This window comes from Carassius auratus, unplaced genomic scaffold (assembly GCF_003368295.1).
Source record: "Carassius auratus strain Wakin unplaced genomic scaffold, ASM336829v1 scaf_tig00215105, whole genome shotgun sequence".
Lineage (NCBI taxonomy): Eukaryota > Metazoa > Chordata > Actinopteri > Cypriniformes > Cyprinidae > Carassius > Carassius auratus.
Genome location: NW_020527938.1, coordinates 1 through 15,789, shown reverse-complemented (window position 1 = coordinate 15,789; position 15,789 = coordinate 1). Strand labels below are relative to the sequence as shown.

At 34.9% G+C, this 15,789-nt stretch overlaps 1 protein-coding gene across 1 annotated transcript in view; it reads right to left on the bottom strand.

Annotated features, from left to right (window-relative positions):
- The window catches only part of LOC113093589 (receptor tyrosine-protein kinase erbB-4), an 84,736-nt gene extending 73,804 nt beyond the window's left edge, over positions 1–10,932 (bottom strand). Inside the window, exons 1-4 of the mRNA XM_026259281.1 lie at positions 10,868–10,932; positions 9,256–9,360; positions 9,168–9,169; positions 6,238–6,389 (exon numbers count right to left, since the gene is read on the bottom strand). Coding sequence (XP_026115066.1) covers positions 6,238–6,389; positions 9,168–9,169; positions 9,256–9,360; positions 10,868–10,932 — 324 coding nt within the window. The remainder of the gene's footprint in view (positions 1–6,237; positions 6,390–9,167; positions 9,170–9,255; positions 9,361–10,867) is intronic.
- Positions 10,933–15,789: the final 4,857 nt, after the last annotated feature.

The window sequence follows — 15,789 nt, the reverse complement described above, 5'->3', positions numbered from 1 at the left end:
TCCAAGATAAGACAAATAAATTAAATTAAATTAAAATCATTGCCGGTAAAACATCTTCAGCAAATAATAAATATTTGGAGTTCTAATGACTTTATACTAGGGGTGTAACGATACGCGTATTCGTATTGAACCGTTCGGTTCGACGCTTTCGGTTCGGTACGCGGTACGCATTATGTATACCGAACGGTTCGTTGGAGTAATTAATTATATTTGAAAAAAAAAAAAAAAGAGAGAGAGATAGAAATATAATGATATGCGTTCAACAAGGTAGCCCAATAACCCAAACAACGTAACAGGCAACGCCCCTGACACTCCCGAAGAAGAAAAAAACACCATCTTATATGTTTATGTTAGGCTACTCAGCAGGCGCTCGCTCACTCAGTACGCGCTGAAGGCTCGTTGCAAAATAGCCAATGCGTTTAACAGACTAGAAATGAGAAGATCCCCCAATAACCAACAGGTCTGGTGTTTGGGTGCACTTTGGATTCCCTTTAAGCTATAATGGTGATGGCAAGAGAGTGGTGGATAAAAAAACAACGGTATGTCGTTCTCCTCCTTTCCAAAGCGCTTGGGCAGAAGCGCTCATGAGGCGTCTGTCTTTGCTAAGCAACAATGACGTGCTCTCTCCATGAGACGCGGAAATTTCAACGAAGGATAAATGGATTTGCAGCTCTCAAAATCGCTTGAAGTAGCTCTGCTACTAAATTTATTTCAAAATTGCAATCCATATACAACTACGATCAGCTGTTCCTTCATCTTGGCTGAGCTCTCAACGTTGTTACGGGAAAGGATGAAGCTGATTGGTTGGTTCTTGTCACATGACCCGCGGTGCGCTTGCGGCATTCTGAAAAGTTGAGATGTTTTTACATTTTGCTGTATCTAAAACGTATCGAACCGAACCGAACCGAACCGTGACATCAGTGTATCATATCGAACCGAACCGTGAATTTTGTGAACCGTTACACCCCTACTTTATACCCTATATTTCATTGTCTCGTTTCAAATACTTGATTGTCTTTGGTGAATGCATGATGAAAGCTTGCTGACATCTTTATTGAGAACATTTTTTTTTTAAGCGAGATGACAATGAAGTAACAGGAGAATATTCAGAACAAACAAAACAACTCCAGTTACAAGCGAGAAAGTGCCAGAAGATCATTTTTCGTGAGAGATATGAGACGGTGACTGAGGAGGGTAGTTGACAGAACCCCGCAGTGAGAAGTGGGAAGAGTTTCAGGGTCACAATCATCCATTTTTAGATGACAGAATGTGGCGAAGGCGTCTTTATGAGCAGGCAATGTCTGTTCTATATTCAAACACAATATAAATGTCAACACTATTGTTGAATGCAATCTGTTTGTTCAACTGCATGTGGCAAGCTACATGACACTGCACATATTTGCCTGGAACGAGCTCTCACTGGCAAATATTAAAAATCCATAAAGGAAATCAAATTGAAGGGCTAAATTAAGCAACATTGAAGACTCATTTTAATAACAATGCATGTTGTAAGCAAAGTTTGGTCTTCCATAACTCAAATAATGGGACTTCTTTTAGCGCTCGGCATCTCAGACGATCATTACTGTCATTTAAATAGCAATCATGGCCATGAGAACAAACAACAGCAATCATTCAACCACTGGAGAAGAGAGCTGGCATATTGTGAATGATAAACCATAACTACATTTTGGAAAATTGCTATGAATCTTAAATGCATTACACTGAATGTGATTCATAGAAGAACGTTTTTTTGCAAACCAAGAAATGGCTTTACTGCACTGAATAAATTCAATCTGCAGGCAAGAAGCTTTCAAAAAAAGATTCTGTGTAATTGATTTAGAATTAATTACACTTCAGCTTCGTCTATGCCAGGGTCAATATTGTCTAATATGACAGATTAAGATACACAGTTCAATCATCATTCATATGAATGCTGTGCATTCAATTATGGTCATTTTTATTGTCAGCGCTTTTTGTGTAGCTGTAATAATTTCCAGGTGTCTATAATTGCTGTGAGGAATTAATTTAACCTCAGAGATAATTTCATAACACTGGTGAATGTAATGAGACTTAGATAGCCATGTATAAACTGAATGGACACACTTCATATGATTGTTGTTTTTTCTTAACTAAAACTAAAAACTAATTAAAAAAAATGTATTCAGAATAAAGTATTTTCTAATAAATCAAACTCCAATAATCTCTGTGTGCATGTCATACATTTTCGGTTTAAAGTCATCTGCTAATTTTATTGTTCGTATTGATTGATTCACAAAAAATGGCTGCATACAGATGGAGCACTGCGTCAACACTTTCCGTTTCTCTCTTTGTGTTTGTAAAACATATATCTGATGCAGTCCTCAGACTCATCACTAAAAAAGTTACAGCAAGAAAATAAGTTGAACATACTGTATGTGCACAGAGCCATGAATACGGCCTTTATTTCATGGCATTTCAAGCATAAATTTAAAATGTGTAATTAGTAAACACTAATATGCTATGAGCTTGTGATAGTAATTTTGAGGAGGTGAAGAGACACTTAATCTAACAATGTGTTAATTTCCAATGAAAAAAGAAGAAGCTATAATTACACTAATGTTAGTGAGCTTGCGGCTGCGCTGAAACTCTCTCCTCCAACAATGTTACAGTGAAAGTGCAGTGGGATAATGAGACAGTGCTATTAGCCCACAGACACAATTACCATTTTCTCCCATAAGCCCTCTTGAACCCTTCCTCTTTCTCACTGGGCACATTATGTCAGGCTGAAGTGATTTTAGAGGGTTTAGTGATAGCGAGGAGGTAGTGAAATTCTACATCTGTAAATGAGAGGTTCAGAAGTCAAGTAGCATCATCTCTAGTAAAATTACATCCTGGTTCATTTACCGCTCGGAAAAGGACATGCCCATACAGCAGCACACATTTAGCTGGTGAAATAACAGCTATGAGGAGGAAATGGACATACAACTTTGATAGATATTCTAAATACACAGAAATACTGGGTATATCTGAAACAGCATACTTTCTATTGTGATTTTCATGCTGTTTGCACTATGAAAATTGTGAACAAGAAGTGTTTTTGCAGTATGCAGTGAATAACCATATGAAAATTGTCAGTTCAGTTTATAATACTCTTTTTTGAGAAGAATATTACCAATACGGTCAAAGTTATTTGATCACAAATACAGTAACATTAACAGTAATAATGTGAAATATTTATACAATTTAAGAACAAGGTTTTCCAAAATAATTTAAAGGAGTGGTTGTGATTTTTGTGTAAAATTACAGTAACAGACAGACAGACAGACAGACAGACAGACAGACAGACAGACAGACAGACAGACAGACAGACAGACAGATAGATAGATAGATAGATAGATAGATAGATAGATAGATAGATAGATAGATAGATAGATAGATAGATAGATGATTATTCAATGACTTACTCATTAAGTTATTCAAATTACTTATTATTTAGTATTATTATTTTTATGTATGAATTTATTTATTTAGCTTTCATACAATGGTTGAGTTAACAAAAGCTCAACTTATAATGCCAGTTATGTTGTAGGCTAATAAGTGTCCCTGAATGAATCAGTGTTTTTGAACAAATCGGTTACGCAAAAGATTGAATAACTACAGTAGTTCATAAAGTGACTCTCTTGCTACCACCTACTGGCCTAAGGATTTAACCTGCAGAAGGACTCCAATAGGAGTGACTTACTGGTTTCTGGGTTCGCAAAAGGCTTCAGCCTTGAAATATTAGTAGAGAAACCCCCCACACACAAACCTGTAATGAGGCTAGTGAGCTGGACAATCCCCTCTCATTTGGGTGGCTTTGATTAATGACAGGCCCAGTTTCTGATTACAACCTAATTAAAAAGGAAAGCAAATGGATTTTCATGGAGCATAAGAGGGAAATGGGTATAGAGGCAGAGCGTTTTAGTAATCGCACTTACTAAACTCATTCCCTAGGAGGAACAAAACTGTAAAAATAATATTAATACAAGCATAACTGTATGGGAGAATTGTAGCAAAACACATCACCACAACAATTTTTGCATGCATACAACAGTAAGGTATAAATCCACTTTTAACAGCATCATAATTTAAATGGATTGTTGTGGCTAAAGCCTTGAATATAAATTTTTCTAGGTCAAAACTATGACAATTTTTCATATAATGGAGTTTTTTTTACAAGCTTTCTTGACTTCTGAACTCTTGCTGAAAGAGAAAATAGTTAGAAATAGAGAGAGCTCTGTAACAGATGGGTTCATTTGCGTACAGTGTCTGTTTACATGGTTGAAAATGCCCAATACTCCAGTCTGTGTCACTTTCTCTCTATGTTGAGTCAGTTAGTTGCTGGTTATGCTGTCACTGTGAGTATCTGTAATGTTCTCCTCTGCATGCCTTGTCACCCAAAATGCATTGCATTCAAGGCCACAGACTCAGATTTCCATTCAAAAAGCATATGCAACAAATGTGTAGTAGCCTACCTGGAATACATAAATAATATAAAATGCATAAATAAATTTTTTACATGAATTATTTATTGTGTGTTACATAAAACTGATTTATTAGAAATAAGTGGTTTATGCAACAAATCTAAAACTATTTTACACAGAAACGTTCCAGTTTTTTATTAATACATGCATGTATGTATCGTATGGGTGAAAGTGATTTCTGATCCTGGAACAACATTCAAATCAATCAATCAATCAATCAGAAATAAGAGTTTACAGGAAATGTCAATTGTAGCCTTACAACCAGAGTGAGGTGCTTCTACACCCTTGCTATTCAACCATAATCAGGTCACTGCAAAACTTGTGCTTTCTTGCCAATGGGTCTCGTATTGAAATGTGAGAAGGATTTTAACAGGGAAGGAGAAAACATGATCTGAGAGATTTTCTACCACTGCATAGATCTGTCTCTCCACATGTACTGCATGTATATATATATATATATATATATATATATATATATATATATATATATATAAAAATGCAAAGAGGTGATTGTCTGTGGCAGTTCCTGATGTTAACACGAGTTGGCAGCTCAGACATTGAGCCACTCTGGTATCCCACAAAGCTGACATGGAGGGAGCCAGCAGCCTGATTGATCAGACCCTAATGAAGAGTCAGTCAAAGCCTGTAACATCATTAGCTTCTGCTGGAACGCTCAGGCCTTGACCAGGATAAAACCTGACAGCAAAGTGACACCACCTGCCAATACACACCTGGATCCTGGATGCTGGTAGATTGATTGGAAAACATCAGGGCTACAACAAGAGACCTTTGAAACACACATTCGTTTGTTCAATTGTTTTTGTGCGCAATGTGTGGCAAAAAAGAGGGAAGTGTCTCAATAAAATGCACAGGAGACGCATATAAATAACTATATGAAAATGTCAGTTTACTTCTGTAATATGTGAACCATAACCTAGACCACCTTTACAAGTCAAAGTCTGATGACAAAGACAGTTGTCCTGTTTGTTGCTGTTGCTTGTTTTGAGTTTGAGCTCTATCAAGTTAATTATATTTCGTCTATTTTTTCACCTTAAAATCTATTTTATACACAATCATTTTCGTTCCTATAGCATGCGAATATATCCCCTATCGTATTCTACAACAAAAACAATCGGAGCACCTTGTTATCACAAAATTGATTTCTTTAGATTTCCTCAGTCCACTATTAGCTTATAGCCCTAACCATTAATTTATTAAGACTCAGGTCCCATGTGATTTCTCTGTAGATAAGTCATACACCTGGTTTTAAACAAGGCAGCCTCATAAAGCCTTTTTGCTCTATTTCTGCAGTTATACCAAGCGTGGAACCAGAGTAACATCCATTAATGCAAATGTAAAAGAGCTATTTAACCATCAGTGTTACCAGTAATTGCAGCACCCGTACAAAAGACTGCTAAAAGCTCCAACTGCCTTTGAAATCCAGAAAAACATGATGACTTGCTCTCTAATGTCATGTCACTGGAGTGTTCATATTGGGAGCAAACAGTCTTCTGCTTTTTTATATATTTACATAGTATTCTGTTAGTCATGCATAATAATAGTTTGCTCATTTGTGTTATTTTAATAAAAGGCACAAAGCTGAAAAACACTATCTATCTATCTATCTATCTATCTATCTATCTATCTATCTATCTATCTATCTATCTATCTATCTATCTATCTATCTATCTATCTATCTATCTATGTCTATCTGTCTGTCTGTCTGTGTACTCACCTTAAGAAAAGACAGATTGCGGTTTCTTTCAATACTGGTGATCTCCAGATTACCCATGACCACCTCACAGTTCTCGTAGAACTTGCGAAGAGTTTTGTACTGTTCGTCCAAATCTGACAGCGTGCTGAGCTTGTTATCAGTGCCAGGACACACTATAGAGGAGAAAAAGAGACAGATAAATAGATCAGACTGTGATTAGGCAGTTTTGAACCAGAGGTTCATTAAGTGAAAATAAATCCACAAGACTATATAAATATTACAAAATATGACATTAAAAAGGTATAAATCACTTGTTTTTCTAAAGAAACACTGTCACATCGGGAGTTGGCATCTGCTTTGCTTCTAAGCCAATTCAGTTTAAACAGAACCCATAAAGCGTGCTGAGGGTTTTGTGGGGGGTAACTGAGAATGAATGGGAAAAGTCATCGCAATATGATTGGATATGACTGTTTATATTCAGCTGTGATTGGTTCATGCAATAAATCCTGTAAAAATAAGACCTGGAATGGATTGAAAACATGATCTCTGATAGTTTTAGTGTGTAATCAGCTTGGCTAAATTTAAAGTTAACATCTGTGTCTGTGACCAGTATTTACCAATGTATATCTACAATACAGTGTTAATTTCGTTGACTAAATATTTTCGTCATTATTTTCGTCACGAATATATTTTTGCTGACGAAAACGAAACGAAAACTAAAAAAGAAGGCACTGATGGAGACTAAAACTATGACTAAATTGATTGACATTATCGTCAACGAATAAAGGACGAGACGAAAATAGACTGTGACGAAAATCAAATCAGCAGACGGGAGAGATGCGAGGAATGAGCAAAAGAACCGGCAAAACAGAACAGACTGCATGAGAGAAGAGAACCAATCAGAGCCTGACTTATTGAGACGTGAAGCGAAGGTTTTCAGTTTTTATGAGCTCCCGGGAAGTCGGCATTCGAAGAGGTGATAGGGACTTTAAGCAACAGCCTCTGGTGGAACGGCGCCTGCGCGAATTTAACTGCTACTTTGTGACGTTCTAATTTAACGGTCTACTACGGGAGAACAGCTGATTTGCCAGAGTCGCTACAACGTGAGAGGTTAGGTAAATAAATTTTATGTTTTTAGACTTATTTACATCATACAATATTAAAAACTCCTCTTCTGACAAAAGATTGTCATTTAACGCCAAAAGCAATCCTTCTCTTGCTTTTTTAAATTATATATTTTTTTGGATCTCAATAAATGAATTAATGCTGCGTTGCGCTGTTCTGTTTTACCGTTGCTTAATGACTTTTACGTTCTTGGCTACAGCGGTGTGACGGCAAACTTCCGGTCGCTGTAGCCGTTCCATTCGCAGCTGTTGCTTAAAGTCCCTACTGTCTAAAAGAGCGACAAAATGTCCACAGCTCACTTCACGTTTGACGATGAACAAAACAAAACAAAGTGTAAAGCACAACCAATTTGAAAAGACATTTACAGACGAGCCACCCGGACATTTTCTCAAATGTAATTTCACAACGATGTTCTTTTGTTTATTGAGCTAAGCAAAATTGGAATAGTGCAGTGCGTAGATGTTGTAGCATTAAATATTACGAACTGAAAAGTACTGTAAAATAGCCCCTTCTTCAAATTAGATGCGAGCACAATACTAATACGTAATATCATGATAAATTCATTTGATTAATACTAATGTTTAGTATATTTTATAATGTTCTACTTGTTGACAATATCACAAATATTTCTATATTAGTCATGTGAAACATGAATGTTCACATCCTATCATTATACATACAAATCTAGCAATATTGTAGTATTTAAAACATACAATATTGCTAGACAAATGAATACCTTATAAAATCTTGTTACTTTTTTATCCACCTAGCTGCCAACTTATTAAATATTTACTTTAAATGTATGCACTTATTGTTCAGCTCAGCTGTAAGCTTTAAGGTCCTGGACCTAACGTTATTTTTCTTTTATTGATGGTCAATTGGCAGCTAGTTATTGTTTACATTATCATGACAGTGTTTGTTGCTGCATAAAAGCTTTTGAATCGAAATAAAGACACAGTTGTGTTGAAATAAAGTTGAATTTGTGTTTTATATATTTTGGTTAAGTTTGTTTCCTATACCAGTTGTAAAAAATTGTCTAGTAAATCTGTTATTGATTTTAGTCTTATTTTAGTCGACTAAAATACCAAGCAATTTTAGTCGACTAAAATACCAAGCAATTTTAGTCGACTAAAATAAGACTAAAATTAAAACAAATCAGATGACTAAAACTTGACTAAAACTAAAAAGAATTATAGTCAAAAGACTAAGACTAAAACTAAATTAAAATTTCGTGTCAAAATTAACACTGCTACAATATAAAAGATGACCCAACAAATTCAAAAATAGTGAAATGTTAACTATTACAAATAATATAATTTCACATATAAAATATATTGTATAAATTACAGCCTTGAGTTATTATGTTTAAAATATATGTAAAATCTCTAAAATCACAAAATTGATGAGATTCATACTTGGATTTAATAAATAGAATATTAATAACATTGTAAAAATAAATAATATTATTTATTTATTTATTTCTCACTGTTTCTTTTTCTGATAGTATATGTTTTTTTTTTTTTTTTTTTTTTTTTTTTTAAGAATATGTGACTGGGACATGAATTTGATGGTAAAAAAAATACATTTCAGAGCAATATATATATATATATATATATATATATATATATATATATATATATATATATATATATATATGTTATATATATATATATATATATATATATATATATATATATATATATATATATATATATATATATATATATGTTGTATATATAGTACACACACATAAAGAGGTTCTGAAGCTGGTTTCATCAAGATGTCATTTGATCCTGTTCCTGAAAGCTGACAAGCTCGGCTCTTACCTCTATATGAAGACAAATGAGAGCTAGCGAGGACAATTCCCTAACATCATCTTTTAGATCATGGACCTGTGGAACCATGACCACAAACAGGGTATTTTGCTCAACAGGCTTAGCGAATAACAGAAACTCCAGTCGATAGTACAGTAGAGTTATAATGTGGGAGGCCACTGGGCTGATGGTGATGGTGATGCTTCTGAAGTGGAGGCAGGAGTAATAAGCAGTTATTGAACCCCGGAGGGTGACTGTTTCTCTACATTACAGCAAGCTATATTACGGCCCGCCGCCTGCAGAGCGGACCACTCCATATTATTGCTGTGGACAAATTACAATCTTCCCCACTAAATTCATTCACTGTCACAGTTAGGTAGTCCCAGAGGACATGGCGGTGCCATGGTGAACACAGAGAGAAGATTTAGACCTCTGCTGGACAAATGGAGAATAGATTTCCTTATTGAATATGCCACATATCTATGTGTGAGAAAAGCAGCTGGTGAGGAGAACAATGCCCTGTCCGTTACCATGTTTCTCTCAAATAGGGGTCTCCTCTGTGCTTGGGGTTAATTTGTTTCTGAGAAAGTGCACTAGAGAGGCGAACGTAAGACGTTGATCTTTTTTCCCCCACCCTTTCCTTCTACTTGCCTTTTTTTTTTTTCAGCTACATTGCTTAAATTTGGAGATTGAGGCTACAAAGTACCTTAATTTGTAAAGAGTGTCCTGCTTTCACTTTTCACAAGGGTTTAATAAACAGAAAAGGCATCCTAGAAAAATGTATGATTGTAAATTAACACTTGGATAAAAGCTGTTAGATATGGAAGCATGTTTTTGCTTCAGAGTAGAAAAAGAAAGAAAGAAAAGAAAAAAGTAAATAAGAGGAAATTTGAGTAAAATAAACATTACACTTTTTTGTATATACAGTTACAACAATATGTAAAATTGCAATTATGAAACTATTCACTATAAATATGCACTACTGGAAGATATGAAGTTTCAGTTGAGAGACAAAAAGTCAAATTTACAAGAAATTATGATTTTGAGATATAAAGTTGTGTGTGTGAGATACGTAGTTAGATCATGAGATATAAAAGTAAGAAGTGTGATTCAATGGTTTGCATGTCTTTAACCCTCTGGAATAACTAAATAGTACTAAAATTACTAAAACTGAATTAGGAATGAAAGCTAAATAGAAATATTGAAAAACAATAAAAAATGACAAAAGGATACCATAACACATACAGTAAAATCAAAAGAAATTCAGGATAATAATAATAATAATAATAAATCAAATATGAAAAAAATACAATTGTAGTTATGCTGCAAAATCACCAGATAACTGGTTTGATAACTAGTGTGCTTTATTTACAAAAAATGTACACACATTTGGCAATTTGTGAGAATGGCTATTCTGGTTATGCTACAGAATTCGCCTCAAAAATGTTATCTCTCCTTTAACTTTTAGTGCTCTGAGCTTTTGCTTTACTATGGTTAAGAAGCAAAAGGGTTTCAAATGAAATGTTCAATATAAGGGTGACTGATGTGCTCAAAACCGAAGAATGAAAAATGAGAATGTGTCCTTTTGCACCGTGACCACAATGACCCAATAATCCATGATCGTTTCTGATGCTAAGGGATTCCTTGCCATACTTCAATGGTGTTTGTCGACAGAAACTGAGCCCTTAGCTTTACAGACTTAAAAAGCCCACGTCAGAACTTCAGGATATGGGATCCAGGCAGGATCAATGGAGTAACAAACCACATTAACACCCATCCCGCTATTTCACACACTCATCATTTTTGACTCTGTAAACCCAAGCTCCTGGGGTGCTGATGTGCAACAAATCTGTTCATTTCATTTGATTAAGATATCCACACTTTTCAGGTCCCCAAGTTTGGACAGCTTTAATGTTTTCATCCAGGTTCTTATCATGTTTTATTGTAAATTAGCATTTATATAAATAAATAATTCAATACATAAATCAGTAAATTTGTTATTATTTCAAGTCTTTTAAGAACAAAATTTGTATTTACATATACATGACATTCTGGAAAAGGATATTGCAGTCTTGAATGGGGTAAATTCACAATATGAACAATTATTTAATTATAAGAGGCTGAGATACATGAAAATAGGACCATTCTGAAGACGTGCTGAAGAATATGTGCAGCCTTTTTAATGAGATTAAAATTAGCCTCGGTTCTCACATTCTGAATCAATAGTAATTTGCTTAAACTGCAAAAAGAAGGGTGTAAATAGCAGAAATCTGACATGAACTGGACATTACATGATGCGGTCGGCCAGAATATAATCAGGTGACTATAAATCAGATTCATGCAGTAATCCATATTCTTATTAAGAGTCACAGTTGCTGAATGTAATATAGTAAAAGTCATATCTCAGGTGGCCGGCTATTGTAGTAGATCACTGAAGCATAGAAATCATGTTGGGAGGTGGAATTATGTTCCCGTTCTGTCAAACTTGGGATTTACCAATAGCATTTTGCTTCTGGGAAGAAGTATATGAAGCAACAAATCTACAAAGAAGCGTAGGGAGGAATGGCAGTGCTGTGCACATGACACGCAACATTTGGTTGAGTAATGTGATGGAAATTTGATGTTTGTGATAGATATAATCATGCATCTGCATTCCAGGCTTCCGAATGTAATGTGTTCCCATTGCAGTTAGGCTGTTCATATCAAAATTGACCGTAATATCCCTAGCGATGAGCAGGAAGTTTGATGGTTTCCTCTTGGAAATGAACTCTGTCAAGTGCAATAACATGAATCAGCCTGTGAAGCACAGAAAGAAGACACATCCCCGAATCTCATATCTGAGTATTGTAGATGCAACTGCAGCCATCAGTTTTTAGAACAATACTTCAAGTACAAGTTCATAAGATACATTCTGGTGCAGAAATATGGTTCATTCAAATGTTTTTCAAAAATGCCTTAACATTCATAAAGTCTTATATACTAGTCATTAAGTGTTTTGTTATGGCTATTCTATTTCTACTATTTGCATGTGATTATCATTTTTTATTTTATCTTTTTTTTTTTATTTTATTTTTTTGAATTAGGACATTACCAAGCAAGTCCTTTTCATAATGCCCTTTATAAATATACTGATATATTATATTACTTGCACACTACAAAACAAGATTACAAGTTGGTTAATACTAATTAAAATCACTTCCAAAGTACTCTGAAATATTAAATGGAAGGTGTGATTTCTACTGATCTGATTAAAAGAAAAATTTATTAATTTAATCCAAAGTAATAAAGGCTGATTTAGACATCAAATAAAAACTCTCACTCGTTGGTCTAGACCAGTGGTCCTGGAGAACCCCCAACAAAGCACATTTGAGATGTCTCCCTTTTCAAACACATCAGCTCATCAGCTCATTAGTGAAGACTCTAAGACCTCAAATGTGTGTGTCAGATAAGGGAGACACCAAAAACGTACAGTCTTGAGAGTTCTCCAGGAACAGGATGGGAACCACTGGTCTAGACTAATGTAGTCAGGCTGATTTAGCTACAGTATATTAATTTATTAGATTATTAATAGTTGGATAGTCGTAATAAATGATGTCTTAAAACTTGTAGATGCTGCCAATTATTGGTTTCATTGGGCTTTTATGTGTTTACATTTACAACAAAACTTAACCATTAAAATTCAGATCATTATAAAAATCCAGAAATGCAAGAAAATCATGACATGTTTTTAAAATTGTAATGTTTTGCTGTCCAAACATAAATAGGCACAAAATCGGGATAATGGGCAAAAATCAACGATGAATTTCTCTGCTTCCTACTTTCTTTTGAGATTATTTATTTATTTTAATTTTTTAGAGTTTGGAACGGCTGACTCCCAAGGTAATTCTGAGGCCTCAGCCCAGCAATGTGCAGTACAACAAATTAAAGAGGTTATCTGTCTCACTAATATGTTAAAGTCCATCTCCTGTTGTCCTCTCACATCAAAATATTTGTTTAAAACTGTTTTGACTGTTTCCGCTTTTAAACGTTTCATGATCTGTGCATATTTCTTTACTGATTGTTTCACTGGAGAAACCAATATTATGAATCGATGACTCATGTAGCAGGAAGAAAACATTTGGAGTTGACAATAGTCTCAAAGATGGATTTGTTTCTTACAAACAAACAAACACGGCATATTTTCGGTTCACTAGATGTTAATTAACGGACTTAAGTTCATGTGGAGTGTCGGGATGTTTTTAACAGCTGTTTGGATTCTCATTCTGATGGCACCCATTCACTGCGGAGGATCCATTAGTGAGAAGGTTATAGGGTGAATTGTTTCCTTTAAATTATCCTGTAAGACAAATTGAACTCTGCCACATGCCATATTTAGGAATGCAAGCCAGGTCTTCAATCTCGAAATCTCCTATATGAGTAGATAATGCCATGATCCAAAAGTGTGAATTATTTAGTAACAGAGGTGAAAAGTTAACCATCTACAGAGGTTAAAAACCTTATTTAGAATTTAAATGTACATATGTAATGAGTTAAATTCCTGTTGTTCACATATGAGCTCATTTTCCAGAGCCAGACCTGTAGCAGTTCCATTCAGGGGTCAAGGTTTCATCATAGCTGGCACATTTGCCTGCAGTAATGTACATTAAAATCACTCCATTTTAACCAAGCGGTCTGGTTTCTGTGGACAAAACCATCTGGACATGAGCAGATTTTGTGTCAGCATGCTGACTGAGTTACTTCCTTCGGCTCTGGCGCTTTTGTGTAATGTTGTATTTTACCAATATATCTTTTATCTCACAATATATCTAATTTTACCTATTGTTTTTATTGGATTATGATCTCTGATAATCTGATAATATTTGATAGTGGGATTCAGGCTATTGCAAACCTAAAGTTAAATAGAAATGTATTGCCACTGAGTTTTGCAGTAACAAAGTAATCGCATTTAAAGCAATTGGTGTGACACAAATATATCGGTTTAGAAGTGTAATACACCTTGCTTTTCATTTACTGCAATTATACAGTTATTTTAATTAATGCAAATATGTTCCTCCAGAATATGTATATGATTGTGTGCAAAAAAAAAAATGTATACATGATGATGCACCATAACGTTAATGGCACATGCAACAACACACTCGTCACACTGTTCTTCTTCACGCACAGCATGCCACAGGAACACTACTGTTGTTTTTTCTCCGGATCTGCTTGCAATCGCCAACCAACCTATCTATGATATACGGGCGGGAGAAAGGTTATGTAATTGCTATGGCAGCCAGAAAATTACATCACTTTTTGTTTTGCATACAACAACATCATAAAACATGCAACAAAACAAGTGTTCTAGGCTGTTGCTAAGTTATTCTTTACTAGGCCAAGTCAAAAGAGCCCACATATCTATTTGTCTGTCTCTGTCAAGTGACACTTATGACTTTGGACCCTCCTTTAATGTTAGTCTATTGGAATTCTTATACCCATTATATTTAATTTTCAAAGATGATGGTTGAAAATTTTAGATGATGGCATTTAGCAACAAAATTAGTAATGAGTGTTGTCAGTCATTCTGTTAAACAGCTGAATAATCATCAATATGTCAGTGGTTCAGAATCCATTACGCACTACATGTTGTGTACATCGGTTTTTACTTAACTCTTTGACACATAACTTACACATCAGCAAACTCATTAATCGCCAAGCGTTAATCGCCAACACTCTTCACACCCTGCTGTTTTAGCACAGGGCAAGTAACTACAGATTGCTAAACATACTGCAATTTGAATCACAGATGAGAGTTAGATTGCGTGACCATACGTCCTGTTTTTTCCAGATATGTCCTGGCCGGGATTTCCTTAAATGTCCAGGTTTTGGCTGTGTTTTCTATTGAGATGCTCTCTACAGTCATCATACATTGTAAGAAACATGCATTTGCATTGCTTTGATTTTCTCAGTAGATCACACCTTCCACATGCCGCGATTGGCTGATAATCACTGCATGCTATGGTCAAACTACTTTTTTCAGTCATTACCTTACAGCAAATATGGAAACAATGGGGAAAAACAAAGCCAAAACCCGCCAATTTTTTAGAAATAGAATGAAATGAAAATACTGTCATTATTTATTCTCTCAACGAATCACAACAGGTCTTTGCCATACAACAGCAATTCTAGTGACTTGAATTTGCCCAACTGCAAAAAGCATCTAAAAGTAACATAACTTCTGTTGCTAAATTTAAGCTACATTGTTTTTACACAGTAGTTAAGTAAACAATATGTATAATATGAATAACTTGCATTTCAGACACAATATTGCTAGTTACTTCATCTATTTTTGATGAACCAATGAAGATTCAAACAAAGACATGGCAGAACAAAATTCATTGCGAGTCTCAAAGTGAATCGGTGTTTTGAACAAATCGACTAGATGAATAAATTCAGTGATTCACTCATGAAGCCAATTGTTGGATTTGGAGCAGCATAACAGCACACTACTACTTCCATAGACAGATATAAAAAACAGTAAGAGTGGTATGCTAGTAAGTTGGTTCTGTACTCAGAAAAATCACTTTTTTTTTTTTCCCTGATTGAATTAGGGTGAATGAATGAATGATCAGCCACAAATTCACTCACTCATAAA